General features: G+C 41.5%; 1 protein-coding gene across 5 annotated transcripts in view; it reads right to left on the reverse strand.

Moving 5' to 3' along the window:
• Positions 1-15,003, reverse strand: part of LOC149226684 (uncharacterized) — a 340,578-nt gene extending 325,575 nt beyond the window's left edge. For 2 of the 5 annotated variants that reach the window (XM_089377555.1, XM_089377556.1), the window contains exon 1: positions 14,464-14,997. In XM_089377555.1, the coding sequence (XP_089233681.1) occupies positions 14,464-14,764 (301 nt within the window). In that variant the 5' untranslated portion in view covers positions 14,765-14,997. Of the gene's footprint in view, positions 1-14,463 lie in introns of all 5 variants that reach the window. The other 3 variants (XM_089377557.1, XM_089377554.1, XM_089377558.1) reach the window with 3 other exon arrangements.
• Between the last annotated feature and the right edge of the window lie 555 nt (positions 15,004-15,558).

The raw sequence follows: 15,558 nt of genomic DNA on the forward strand, positions 1-15,558 counted from the left end.
AAAGCATCATATTCCCAGTTTGTAATTACCAAAGATAAATCAACTTGAATAGTTTCGCAAATGCTCTACATAATAGAATCATCTTCCTCGCATGATGAGTGTAACAAACCATTTTCTTGTAACTGGTTACACACTACACTAGCATCGTAATCATCGAAAGAAGTAAAAAGGAATGCTAGTATAGCAAACACATGAAGCCAATTAGGGTAAAATGAGTGAAGAAGATTTGATTCATCAAATAATCCATGCATTCACTAGCGCTCAAGAGGATTTCAGGTGCGATGAAGAAAAAGATTAGCATCAAAATATTCACAAGAAGGATCAGGAGTTGATTGTTTTCAAAAGAATGTGACAAGCATGACTTCCTTGGCCAAAGATAATCTTTAGAATAATAAACTTCACAATTCCATGCTTTTGTGAGAGACACACTCTCCAAACCTGGGTTAAGAGAAAGAGTTTTGCATGGAGATGAATCAACTGAAATAGGAACTTGAATCCAATCAGAAACCGAATCTTGAAAGTTTAAAAGATTATATCTGCAATGCCAAACATATTTCAAGAAGGAATTTACATCGAGCAAAACCATGCAGAAAGAAGAATTTTGCGAGGAAAACCAGACCTGACTTAGTTCGGGGATCTTAACAGAGTTGCAAGGTCTTGACATAACCATCAACGAAAGTTGAAGTGCCTCGACTCCCTGAAAAGTCCCAGAACTTTCAAGGATTATAAAATCACATTTTGAAGATTGAACCAGATCATGCATGGTGTGAGGAAAACTACTTTCACTGATTTTAATGAGATCACTATCAACTGGATGGCAGCCATCTCTGTCACTGATTTGATTGGATTTTACAACTTTGACAACCAGATTACTCAAGTCGAAAGATTCTTTTGATCGCAAGTCTAGAGATGTATGAATTGGAGAAATTTCATGAGCAAGCTGATTTGAAGAGTTGTCTTCATGCAAAACAAGAGATGATACGGGATGGAAAGGATACTCAATGATCTAATTATTTTCTCTTTCATCATGGACAACCTCACTACCTTGTGTCAATTGAGAAGTGACCTCATCCAATGAAGAACTTGAAGAGCATGGAGTATCTTCATTGCATGTAGATGCATTGCAAACAGGTGAGCACAAGGGATAGTGGGATGAAGAGGAAGTTTCGATAAGAACATTTTCTTCAGCTGGATCAGATCCCAGATCTGATTCTGTCAGATCAACATCTTCTGGAGGAACCGAAAAATCGGTTGGTGCACTTGGGCATTCATCATCACATACATTAGCAGAATCACCATCATCAAAATGATTGTTGCCCAAGACTACAGATCTGAACAAATTGATTTCATTTGATTCACTACCGAGATTAGAAGATTGAAAATCATCCAAGAATGTAAGAGCATCATCTTAACACAGAGGATTTTGAAAAAAAGAAGAAAGAATGAAAGAATCTTCACCTTCCTGCTCCTCTACCTGTGTAATGTGACTACCTTGAACCTGATTGCAATTTTGACCAGCAACTTGAAAATTAGGAGTGTGAAAAAACTAGCTGGTGAAGCAGATTGATCAAGTGGATCACGGTACAAAGAGTCATGGCATGTAGATGATAGAGGATGACGGAAAACCAAATCAGATTCAAGACTAGAGTTATGAATGTTGATACCATCTTGAGGAATGGAAAAATTGGCTTTCACCATAGGCTTTATGAGCCATTCTGGGATTTCCTCTATTGGATTTGAATCATGAAAAGTGGAAGGAGGATGAGAAGATGGATTAGGAATTTGATGTGCAGATTTCCCAACTTTACTATCATCACACGAAGGCACCCTCATCAGAATTGGAAAAGGAGGGGGACAAGGAACAAAAGGAGTAGTCAATTCCTCCTCTAAAATTAGGGGTGTCTTTTGATTTACAAGAGTTGGGGAAGAAGAAACATTAGGTGGTTTGGATTCACCGTGCAAAGAGATATGAACCAAATGCTCAAACTTTTGTTTCAATAAATCCCAATCCATATCTTCTTCAGGAAATTCATAACAAAGGTGAAGGAATCGATTAGAGAAATCCTCAACTAATTCATCAAGCTCCATTCTAAGCTGATTGATTCTTTTATAAACATCTTGGTAATCATACCTATCAAATGCTAAATGAAGCTCCTCGATGAGATGGTTAAGAGAATGAATGGAAGCAGGTGGTAGAGTGTGACACCATCGGTTAACTCGACCTTCAAGGGTGATACAAGTCACATCTTCACAATCAATTTCATAATATTCACAGAACATAAGAAAAAGAGATGCATGTTCGGCAAAGGACATATCACCCTCACCATCAAACTTTAGTTGAGACGAGTCATGGAGAAACTCATCGAGGATTGAAAGTTCACCAGGGGACAGGTTAGAAAAACACCCAAGGAGTATGATTTGAGGATGAACCATTTAAGATAAGAGATTCAAAACAGGCTCAAAGAGCTTAGCTTGTCATCTAGCCCTCCTAGCACCATTTTGTTGACGGTGTTGGAAATTCGTCAACCAAGGGGGTATCCCCGATGTGAAGTCCCAATTAGACCTCAAATTGTTTGGAATAGTAGCCCCATCCAAGATATCAGCCTAGCTGCCATGTATTCTTATCGGTTTTCCTTGGCTACAAAGTTCAGCAGAAGAGTGTTATGCACATGAAATCTTGGATCAGCAAGTGAGTATGCCTAGTGAGTGTTCGGTTGTAAGTGTGTCAAGATTCTTCTACTAGGAGGGAAAGGAAAGTGATCCTCTAGGAGAGAAATAATAGTACCACCCTCGTAGAGACACACACAGAAAATATATGTCTAACATCCAGCGGAATAGTCCACAAGGATGCGACAGTTATAGCAACCATTACAACACATTCTCAATATGATAAGCATTAAAATAACCGAAATAGTTCAACTACTTTAGCACAGATGAAAGCAAACATGAATTACAAACATCCACAGAATAGTCTTACAAATATTCATAATCCACGCAGGAAGAACTTGTTGGCCATGAGGCTTCTAATATTAAGTATAAGTCACAAGATACATGTATACAACGAACACCACTGGCCCCAATAGTGGAGCCACTAGCCCCAATAGTGGGGCATTGGAGCCACTCCTTACTCCCCAAAAGAACTAGCTTGTCTCTTTGATGCCTTCCGGAAGGAGCCAAGGTGAAAAGTCCTTTGCTCATACAATAAGGGTGTATATATAACCAATGGAGTGATGCTTCACCTCCTTGTGACTCTTTGACTTCCCTCATGACTGACTTCCTATGACTTTTCGACTTTACATGACTCTTCATATTTTGTACATGTCCTTTGGACTTCCACTTTACAATCCATTCTCGAATCGTAAATTACATAATCCACAATAATGATGTGGCATATGACGACTCATGACATGACATGACATGACATTGCTGACATGGACTTCTTGATGACATGGCAATGTCAAGCCATTCTTGTTGCTCCTTGCTATGTGTCTTCTTGAGTATGCTCTTCTGTCCACCTCCATATGGCTTAGAGGTGAGGAGTCTTCAATGATATCAAGTCTTGAGTTGTGATCGCAAACTGGTGTCCCTTTGCTTTGTGTTGATTGATCAACTTGCATAACCAGCTACAAATATGTCTTTCAGCATGTTTCCCTTCTCCATCTCCTTCTTCATCATCTTGTCACGGACTGATAGAGTACCTGCATCTGCAATTCACTCATGACAAGACAACATCAGTTTGATAAACCCCTAGTCTAAGATGATGCATGTTGATCCACTGACTGAGCCGGAACTGGAACCGGGTTGCAGGCTGGGGGAGAGGCTCAGTGATTGCGCAATTACGCAGCTCAAGCAGTCAGGGGTGAAGCTTGAGCCTTGAGACTGCGCAATGTGCAATCCAGGCTGGACTAGGCAAACAGATTGCGCAATTTTGGGACTCAGTGGGTCGGGCGTAGGGGTTTTGCACTGTTTCAGCGAACTGCACAGTTCTAGGAGGCAGAGCAAACCTGGTGATTGCACAATTACACAACTCAGGAGCTCAAGACCTGGGCTTGAGCTCAGAGATTGCGCAATGCGCAGTTGAGACTAGGCTGGAGGGCTAAATTGCGCAATTCTAGAGGTCAAGGTTGGGGCTTGGGCACTGAGACTGCGCAGTCCTAGGAGGCAGGAACTACGCATTGCGCAATGTCAAGAGGCTAGGTTGCAGCTTGAGGGCTAGAACTACACAATGCGCAATTCAAGAGGGTTGGATGAGGCTAAGTTGATGGAAAGTTTTCGTAATTTGGCTGTGTTGGACCGATGAAGCTACTGTGAACAATAATACGACTTGACTATGATCACACACTTAGAATGCTTGACGACACAACAACATAGATCATCTAGGACACATGAAAAACACATTTCCCTCAGTGCGACAACGTTGCGACAAGTTACAACAAGTGCGACGACCGTGATGACACTTGTGCGACAATGCTTAAAACTTTGGGAATGAGTGCGACGAATGTTTACATGGTAAGATCAACTCATTTTCACAAAGATAACCCCTTGAAACCACCAAAACAAGCTTATATACATCGCGCGACACTTGACATGTGAAAAGACGACATTTTTATTTTCTCTCAAAAGGGACCAAAATACTTAGGGAAAACACATGAAATGGATTTCAATGTTTGTGACGCCAATATACAAGACCAAGGTAGGCTCCGAAATTTGGTGTAGGCCAAAATTTTAGAGGGTGTTGTAGCAGCAACAACACATTGGTACGACTATACTTAGTTGATGTATTGTAGGCTAGCATAAGTTAGAGTAGGAAGTTGCACTGCATTCTTGTGTGAGCATCCTACTTTTGCATTCTTCATGTTGATGTATATGCATAGCAATTATATCACATTACATTTAGCTAACTTTTTCTTTCAAGTATTATTTATATCCTATAAAATCACAAGTGTAATGATTAATAGTCCACTCACATGCTATCATCTAGTTGCTTTGAGTTGTTGGAGTTCTCATGCACTCCCCATTCGAGCATATGGATCATAGGCTCTATCTTGAGCACATGTCCCCAAGTTGGAGCTAGATGTTACCCACCAAAATGTGGATAATGCGATACAAGAAAAAACTTCTCTTCTTTGGACAACCAGCCAGCCAACAATCCTACATTGTTCAATACATGACATTGTGCCAAGATCCTCCACCATTTTCACCAGTCAAATATCTCTCTCTCATCCGACATTCCTCTTGAAGGAAGGTGGGTCATCCTTTGGCAAGCACTTTAACAATCTTGCAATTATTTGCTTTTGCTTAAAGTTTTGGGCATTCTAATATGAATAAAGGGATGAATTGGACAATCAACCAATCTTGACTGTAAATTTGTTCTCGCACTTCACCATGGAGGTGAGTTTTTTACCCTAGTCCAGTGGCACCTCCTTTAGGCCTTAGAATTATAGGAAGGGCGCTACATGGGAAACTTGGATTGAAGTAGTGTATCCATGATATTCCATACTTACCACTTTCCATCATTCCCTAGATTTCATCTCCATTATTCAGGTTTGTGGCCATCGGTTCATCAAGATTGGTACTCTTTTATCCTCGTCCTTGAGATTGGGTTGAAAACTTTTCCCTGGAGGTTGATGCAGCTAAAAGAACGTTAAAAACATAAATGGCCACAATGAAAGAAAAACAAAGTGAAAATGCAAAAGATGGTTAGGACATTAATTAGCACATGGGCAAAATCCTAGCATGACCTCTACACCTCTCATTAGCAATTACCCAATTCCTTGAGCACTTGATGCTCCATGACATAATAAAGGAACCCTTGCATGTACCAACCCTGATGAGCAATAAGTTATCTCATTATTAAGGATGCATAAATGTTAAATCATTAAAAGCAAGCTTGGGCTCATAAGTTATGCTCCCAATCAAAGCATTATCAAAAAGAAGTAAAAGGTGCACCAGAGGGGTGGAAGAAGCAAGCCAAGGAAAAGGGTAACTCATGTCTCCACGATTGCTCCCTCCTTACATCTATAGACTCGAGATGTTGGACCTCCAACAGTTGATTCCATGGCAGTGGTATCTTGCCCTGAATTCCTTTCCCTCTGTTGCCACTATTATCACAAGCACCTATGGATTGAAGACTTCACCTAAGACTTGTCACTTCCCCTTACGGGCTAGAAACACCTAATAGGGTTGACCATCTAGTCATCTCTAACACAAATAGGCAACACTTTTACAAGATTTGGTCTAGTGTAGACGCTGTTGGACCCGCCAACATTCAAGGGATCACCCCGGTATGAAGTCCCAACTAGACCTCACACTGTTTGGTGTGGGAGTCCCACCCGGTATGATGGCCCGGTTGCCATTATCTTAAAGATTTGCCTCAGCTCTTGCTTGTGAGCACAAGAGAGTGGTCTTATTTTTCTTCGAGTAGTGAGGTTCGCATGCCTGCTGATGACTAGTGTTACTTGTGTCAATGGTTCTTTCACTGTAGAAGGAGAGGGTGGGAGTGAGTCCCAAGTCGGATGGGAGGAAGCCCCAACTCTGCTAGGAACACACAACACAAAAAGACATGCACAGCTTCCGAAAGAGCAGTCCACACGAATGCGGCAATCACAACACACAAGGAAAGATAACACATACAACACACAGCGAAGGAGTCCGCGCGAGTGCGACGGTTGTTATAGCAAGTTTATGTGAAAGGTCTGTCTGATGTCCGGGGAGGTAACCAACACAGGCAGGACAGCGTTAACAGCTCATACAACACATTTTCATTAATATATATGTATTACAACAAGTGAATGAGTTCAAATGTTAAACACAGGTTAAAGAAAATGCATTACAAGTGTTCAAGATCAGTTTTACAACAGTTACAATACATGTGTGAAAAGGTGTTGGCCTGTTCGCAGGCTTCTGAATTAAGCGAAAGTTTCAAGACACATCGTTACACCATACATCACTAACCCCGGGGCGGGGCGTTGGAGCCACTACTTACTCCTCAAAGAAAAGATTACAGACTCTCAAGACTATGTGGGAGGAGCCGAGGTGAAAAGTCCTTTGCATGTACAAATGAGGGGGTATTTATAGCCAAGGGTGAAACTGACCCTTGTGGTTGTTCGACTACCCTCATGACTGTTTGACTTCCATGACCTTTCGACTTTACATGACTCTTCATATGACAAGTGGGTCTCTTGGACTTCCACGTTACATTACATTGATTGACAGTGTGGCCCACAGTAGAGATGTGGACGACATGACTCATGACAAGACTCGACATGACAGTGCTGGTACATTCGTGCTGTTGCTAGTGTGCATGTCGAGTTGTAGTGTTGTTGGGTGATGGATGTCCTCATGGTGTGTCACAGCTTCACCTCCACATGGCAAAGTGCGCGGAGTCTTCGATGGTCGTTGGGTTCGCTTGATGTTGCCTTTGCACGTTGCTCCTTGCTTGCATGTTGGCATGCTTGACAGGTTCGCCCGTTCGCAAAAAGTGCATGCTCGTCCATCCGTCCATCCGTACGTGAACACATCTCGCATGTTCGCTCATCCGTCCATCCGTCCGCGAACCCATCTTTGCATGATCGTCCGTTCGCAAGCACATCCCTTTGCATGCATCGTTTGTTAGTCCGTTGGTGAACATGTCCTTCTACATGAACTCCCTTTGATCATCCCATCTGTCGTCGCGCCATGTTCGTTTGTGTACATGTATCTGCAGTCGCTCATGACTAGACGACATGAAATCCATAAACCTCCTAGTCTACCATGATGCATGATCGTTTTGGATGTAGGTGACCGAGAGAGGAGACAAGGTTGCGAGATATGAGCTTGGATGGAGGCTCCTGGCACTGCTGGTGAAAACTGAGCAGGAGTCACTAGGTGATGGAGACAGGCAATTAGGATTGACAATGACTGTCCGCGGGGCCTGGCTCAGCTAGAGGGAAAAACTGCGCAGTTTTTGAGAGAAGCAATCTGGGCTACGGGAAGGCATGGTAGATAAAATCTGCACAATTTCTGGAAGGAGCAAGCAACAGGAGCCTGGCCACCAAAACTACACAATTCCTGGAGGGAACTGGCAGTCAGTTGCTGGGACATTGGCAGCAAAAACTGCGCAATTCCTGGAGGGAACCTGCTAGATATACATCCAGATACACATGTTCAACATGATTGACTGACAGTGTAAGCGACAAGCACGACACTTGTGATTGATCGTTGGTCGACCATGACAACGCTTGCGCGACAGTGTATATGACTCCGTGTGTGAGCGCGATAGATGTTTACATAGCAAACACAACATGTACACACGAAGCGAAGACCTTGTGTATGACCAGACATGGTCGCAAGCATGACATTGACATCAACATGCAAAAGTTGTCGGTGGAATGATCAAGCAAGGTGGGTGTGAGGACTCACATGAGCTCACGGAGTGAACCCAAGTGTGTGTAGTCATCACGTAAAACTCTCAAAGGAGGCTCTGAAATTGGATGCATGCCAAAATTTTGGAGGTTGTTGTAGCCGCTACAACATCTAGTTAGATATTTGAAGGTGATCTCAATTTGAAGTGTTATTATGCCCCAAGCATTAAGTATGGTCCACTGTGATGCATCTATGGTCATTTTCCTTAATGATTGGTGACTTTCACTTGACCTTGAGATGGTTTTGCCAAGTGATTTTTCACACAATAGTAGAGGCCTTGAAGGACACCTTCCAACACTCCACGCACAATATGCCCAGGTCATTTTCTACCTTCGAGAGAGCAGTGATGACCTCGTATATGCAGCATTTCCCTCCAAATAGAGCACTGGACACTTTGATGATTCTAAGGGATGATTGACACCCCATAGCACCCCAAAATGCTTAAAAGTTGAGTTCCTCTTGCTTGGTGTTGGATTTACTTGATGTTCTACCCAGCGGACCCAAGACACCCCCAGGTTGGTCTTGGCACTATTCGATGGGCGTTACTTGTTCCAGAGTCCAGATGATGATGGTCATCCATAGGATGACAAGGGAGGACTTGTACTCAGTCTTGGAGCCCCAACACTGAAGAGAGAAGTTATCACATCACCCATCTAGCCCTTGAGGGGTTGATGTAAGGCACCCAAAACATGGTTTTTGGACATGGAGGCATTTTGAGGCACTTCTTGAGGCTTCTCCTCAGGATTTGGAGTTGATTATGGTGGTGAAGCATCTCCTTAGCCCATTCCACACTTTATTGTGGCATTTATTTCTAAAAAGGAGATGACATCATGCTTGTAGAGGAAATTGACCCACACATGTGGGCATTTAAAGAATTTTTTTTATGGTTTTGAGCGATAAGGTTGGCTTGTAACCTCTTGTCTTGTCAAGCACTCAAAAGTGATCTTTTTTTAGGGCTTGTAGGCTTAATTATTTTGTAAATTTGAAGGGATAGACCTCATATAAATAGGGGATCCCTCGATTTCATTTTAGCATCATCACACAAGTGAATTCAACATTCTTAAAGAGTGTGAATTGCCTTTGTCTAACTCGCTACTTGGCAAAATATGGTATTTATGGAGCATTTTTATCTTGGAGATTGATTTTTGCATTGGAGATGCATTTTTGGGCTTGAAAGAAGAGTTTCATGGTGGAATTTGTAAATTTATTGTTGATTTTTTTATATTCTATAAGTGAATGAATTTAAGCTAAGGTTTCTAATATATTCCATGTCTAAATGCATATTGAATATTGGAAACCTTGGTGAAATTTTTTGCATGTTAAAATTATTCTTCCTTGAAACCTGTTACCCACCAAAATGGGTAACCCTATAGGAGAAAACTTTTCTCCTATTCTTCACATCCAGTTGGTCATCCATGCAACCCCTAACAACCACCACTAGTCGATGACATGCCATTATATCTTCGCCACATGCATCATTCATATGCTTCTCACCCATCCAGCATGAGCATGTGGACGAAGATATAGATTATGGGGTGAATTGGAAGAAAAAGAGGTTTTGACCATGATCTTGTTCTCTCACCTTAAATGGGGGGTTAATCTTCGATCCTAGTCTAGTGGGACCTCCCCTAATGGCCCAATGGGTATAGGAGGGGCACTACTCGGGTAGCCCTTATTGATATAGCGTTCTTCCATCTATCCATATTCCATACTTACCACTTTTCATCATACATTACAAACCCTTATCTCACATCCATTCTTCAGGTTCAACTAACCATTAGTTCTCTGGGATTTGGCACCCATACATCCTCATACCTGGGTAGGGCTAGGAACTTTGTCCTAGGAGGTTGACGCAGCTAAAAGAAAAAGAAAGAGTGTATTATGGCCACAAAAATAATCAAGAGAAAGAATATCAAAATGCAAAAGGTGGTCGGGACATACAAATTAGCGTGTGGGCAAAAGCCTAACATGAGCTCTACCTCACTCCTTATGGCCATCACCCAATTCTTGAGCACATGTTGCTCCATTACATCATAAAAGGAACCCTTGCATATCCCAACCCCGATGAGCAATGAAATGACTCATCCTTAAGGGGTAATACAACTACAATATCATTCAAATCAAGATCTAACCCTTTGAGCTAAGCAGTAATACAAAGGAAAAGCAATCAAAAGTAAAAGGAGCACAAGAGGGGTGGAAAAACAAAGGCCAAGTTGGTAACTCATGTATCCACGATTGCTCCCTCCTCACATCTATACACTAAGGATGTGGATCCCCATAATGTCGATCCCTTTGACCATGGCACTTGACCATGAAGTCTTCTCCCCTTCGTACCATCATCATTATTCACTAACACCTATCAATTGAGGGGTAGACTAAGGAAATGTTACTTCACTTTAGGGGCTGGAAACACCTAATAGGGTTTTTCTTTAGCCACTCCTACCTAGGGAGGAAACACCATTGTGAGCTCAAGGCCTTGATTTTGGAAGGGAATCCTTATTTGAAGTGTTAAATGGCCCATTACATTCAATCTTGGTTCACTTAGATGAAATAATGATTATTGTCTCTAATGATTGCTTGCTTTCACTAGAATCTATGTCGTGATAGTCAGATGGTTAGCCAATGTTCTGGGCACATCACCCATAGGTACCCAGGCCACCAAAGAAGTACATTGGTACTCACAGGTGAAGTGTTGAGAGCCTTGGAACTTCGAGCAGCAGTAGCACATCATACATGACCCTAGGCACTTGTTGCACCCAAGATGTTTTGCCACTTTCCACTGCATTTAATGCTTCTTCAAGATGACACACCTAGACCTAGCATTCCCCCAGGTCGGCCTTAACACCATATGAGGGATGGCAGTTGATTCAAGGCACAGACGAGGATGGTGTCACCTTAGGAGACTTGGAAAGGCTAGTAGTACTTGGAAATCCCTCAACGCTAGAGCAAATATGGACATTCTGAGCAGCTAGAGACCCATGGAGACCCCTTTGTGCTGCCCCAACTGAATTTTGGGACCATGGATAGCTATTGAGGTCGATTTGAGGGCCAACCCTTGAATCATGATTTTTCTATGCTACTACATCACACTTGGCACCTTGTAGCACCAACGCATGGCATTTAGAGCCTCTTTCATGGATAACATGAGCTTTAGAAGCCTCACAGCCCACAAGTGTGGGCTTTTCTTAGTATTTATGTCAAAAGCTAGTGGGTTGGCTTGTGATTTTACTTGTTATTAGGGCTTGTAGGCTAATAATTAGAACTCATCCTCATATAAATAGAGGAAAGGATCATTGTTATTCATCATCACCTCTTGGACTATTTCGGCCCTCCTTAGAGAGATTAAAGCCTTCTTGTTTCTTGGTGAAGACATGATCTATGGAGTATTCTTGTTCATTGGAGCTACTTTCTTGACTTTGGAGAAGTTTACGTGGATCAACAAAGGATTGTTCATGCATAATTTCTTGTAAGTGAGCTTTAATTATTGAAAATTTCTGATTTTAGATCTAATGTATGGAATATATTGATGATCTAGAGTTTTTCTATTGTGCCCTAATTTGTTGAAAATCAATTGCATAGAAACTAGGTCTCATTATTGTATGATATGTGAATGACAATCCCCTTGGTGAATCTTGATTATGGCTCTCCCAAGTGACCTTGATCCCTCACAATGCCCTTAGTTAGGGTTTATGTTAGGGCATCAAACATCTTTACTCCTTTGCAAGTTATAGCCTATCCTAAGAATCCATAGACTCCATCCACCCAAGGACTAAGCATCGGCCTTGTCTAGTTGGTGATTAAGTCATCTTTTATCCATAAATTAAAATTTTCTCTTTCTCTAATTCAACACTCTTAAGGCCAAGCAACCTAATTAAGGCTTTAGTGTGAATTAGCTGGGAAGAGGAATTTTTTATCTTGGAAAGTTTCAACATCAAGGGTTGTAGTGGTTGCCTCAAAATCCTTCCTCTTGGAGACCATTTTGTCCATTTTCATCCCTAATTTCTCTTACCCTAGTTATTTGCCCTAGGATAAAACCCTAGTTTCGTTAAGCTTCAACTTGAGGGCTTATTGAAGGTTTCAAGTCCTTTCGTTGTGCTAATAGCCTAATACTCATTGTTGGGAACCTTTTCTTTACACCTTGACCTTGGGACATTCATTTTTCCATGTTATTACTCAAACGCTAGGTCTAGTGTGCCCTATATTGGCTTGTCTAAGGGAAGTGCATTGCCTCTTCTTCATTGCTTGAGCCTTGTCCTTAAGTTGAATCCTCCCTTAGAAGCCTTTTAGTCACCTTATACCTTTAACCATAGAACATCTCTTAGGTTACCTATATACCAGGACTCCTCCCATTGGTGAAAATCCATAAAGAACAAGGGCTAGTAGTTGTGTTGACAGTGGGCTACTACCTTAATGTTGTCACTTAGTCTAGTTCTTGCCTTGTAGGGTACCCCTCCACAAGGCCTACTAGATTTTGCGACAACAAAACCTATAGAAGAACTTATAGGATGCATCTTCTATACTTAATTTCTCCCCTCACAAAAAAAGGTAGATAGGGTATTACAAGAGGAAAATAAATTCCCCCCCCTTACTCCAATCAAATTTCATCTTCCTTTTAAACTTTCCCTAAAACTCCATTAGCCCTTGCAGGATTAGGCACTGGTCAAGGTTGTGTTGATCAAAATCCATCAAAACTTGTATTTTTCCTTTTTTTACATCTCCTAGGCTTTTTAAGCCAAGCCTCTAAGGTTTCCTAGGGCCAAATTGCCATATAGTTGAGCTTTGAGTGGATCGTTGTGGATGAAAATCCAAGGTTTAGCCTTTGGAACCCTTAAAACATAAAATCTAACATTTATAACAATTAAACTTCCGTAATTAGGGCTGATGTCATCGCTCCTTGGCTCATTGCTGTCATTGAAACCTAGTCCTTAGCCAAGCTTCAACGTGAAGCCTAAGGGTTCCCCTATCTCTTTGTTGACTCCTTATCATTGTCGATCAATAAACCCTAACTTGTAGTAGTCCTTCATTAGTCTAGGGTTAGGATACTTGTTCCTTTATAAAGAAGACTTGAGTCTATTTTAGCTTTAAAGTATCATTCCCCGGGTCATTTATATCACCTTGAGCCTTCTAATAAGAATACCCTTGTAGGTGAATACAGAGAAGCCTCCCTTGTGGTGAAATTCCATTAAAGAGCAAGAGACTGGTTTCTAAGGAGACACTGGGCAACCAATCCTTTGTTGCCTTAGTAGTCTCTGGCCCATAACTCAGTGAGTCTTTGCACCAAGCCTCCACTAGATTTTGCGGGGAGGCAACATGTCCTAGCCCCAGGGGTAAGCTTTATTTGTAAGACGCTCTTGTGCAAAGTTCATAAATGTCTCAAGATCCATTTTGTCAAGTCCTTGTGGGTACGTTACAAGTTTGTTTCAAAAATAAATTAATATCTGTGTGTGTGAGTGTCCTAGCCCCAAGGGTAAGCTCTATCGGTAAGATGCTCTTGTGCGAAGTTCACAGAGGTCTCAAGATCCATTTTGTCAAAGTCTTTTGGAGTGTCAAGTCAGCTGGGGGTTGATCTTCAATGCATCAAAAAATCTTTGTTACTTGGTGGATAAAAGCTTTGTCACTTGGTGGATAAAAGGGAATGTTATACAGCTAAACCCCAGAGTAAACTCCAACTAACCCAGTGGATATAAAGACTTCAAGGAAAGATCAAGCATTCCTTTAAGTACTATGCCGCCTGAGAAGGGACCTGACAGTTTCAAACATCAACAGAACTTTGAAATAAATAAGCTGGGATTTAAACAATAGCCAACCTACTTATATATATAAAAGCACAAAGGATTGGCTGAACTGGTTCTCATCAACGTTGCTGAGCATTCATCTAGTTCCGTGCAAGCAAGCACAGTAATCTACAGCAACGGGTTTCTAGAGATGCCATCGGACAAGAATCCCTTAAGTTTCCCACATATAGATGCCATCCACATATATATGCAGTTTCTTAAAATTTTAAAAAATAAAGATTTCTCAAATTGGTTCCTTAAAATTGATACATAGCTGTGCCTTTACCTTTGGAGGACACCGATTCTGATTCTGGTACATTAGGAGCTCCATTTTGATTTTGCTGCCGCTGCTTCTTCTTGTAAGCTTTTGCTTTTTCTAGTGCACGCTTCACGGCTGCAGGAATTCTATTTTCTTCTCCATCTTCCACTGAACCCTGTCCTTGTAATTGAGCACGGACCCGGAGTGCTATTTTGACAGGAGGAATTTGGATTTCTTTACTGTAAATTGAATTGATAATTTGGCGGGTGTTACCTCCGTGGTAAGACTTGTTTCTAATATCTAGACAAGCTGGCGTAAGCAAAGCCATTTGATCTCTGAATTCTCTCAAGGGATGTGCTTTACAAAAGGATAAGCTCACCAGCAATCTTATGTAGCCATTTTTATTCCATGTACATTGGCAATCTTGAGCCTCGATTAGAGCCAGACATTGAAGCCGAGTTCGTCTGAAATAGCTTAGTCAGGCCTGTATTACACGTTGCTTGGTGGTTGGCGGTTTACGATAATGGTCGTCCGACCCATTGTGGCCTCTCATTTTTATTATTCCGACGGGGTGCTATACCATTAACTTGGTGGTCAAACAATGTTGCCTTATAATTCATTGAACCGAAAAGATTTCATGCTCTCTAACGTGTTTGAAAATTGATGTATCACATAAATTTATGAAAATGATATTGGGTTATGATTGTTTTATAAATAGAGTCAGTGAGAATTTTCAAAAAAAAAAATTATAATTTCGGAGGAATTTATTGAAATCACAAGTTTGATGGGAATTTATTTCTGTTTGAGATGTAGCCTTTTCTACTCCGAGACCCTGTAATCTCCATCAAACACCAAAAATTGCGTTCTGCGGGAAACCAAGGTGGTAACCGAAGTACTAACCGGGGTAACCCCACGAGCGAAACCTTCCACAGGTATGGTCACTCCTACTCCATTGCTTCCTTTTATGGTTGATTTGAGTCTCCCTGATTTCCGCTAGCTCATCAATGACCCTCTTCTCCATGATCTCAATCGGTCAACTATGCCTACCAAGCTTCCTTCTAACACTCATAGTGATAATATTAGCTTAAAATAACCTAACTATGTAGCAATACTTGTAAATCA

Source organism: Pinus tabuliformis, chromosome J (genome assembly GCF_031772625.1).
Source record: "Pinus tabuliformis cultivar Carrire ecotype Pingquan chromosome J, CPIR1, whole genome shotgun sequence".
Taxonomy (NCBI): domain Eukaryota; kingdom Viridiplantae; phylum Streptophyta; class Pinopsida; order Pinales; family Pinaceae; genus Pinus; species Pinus tabuliformis.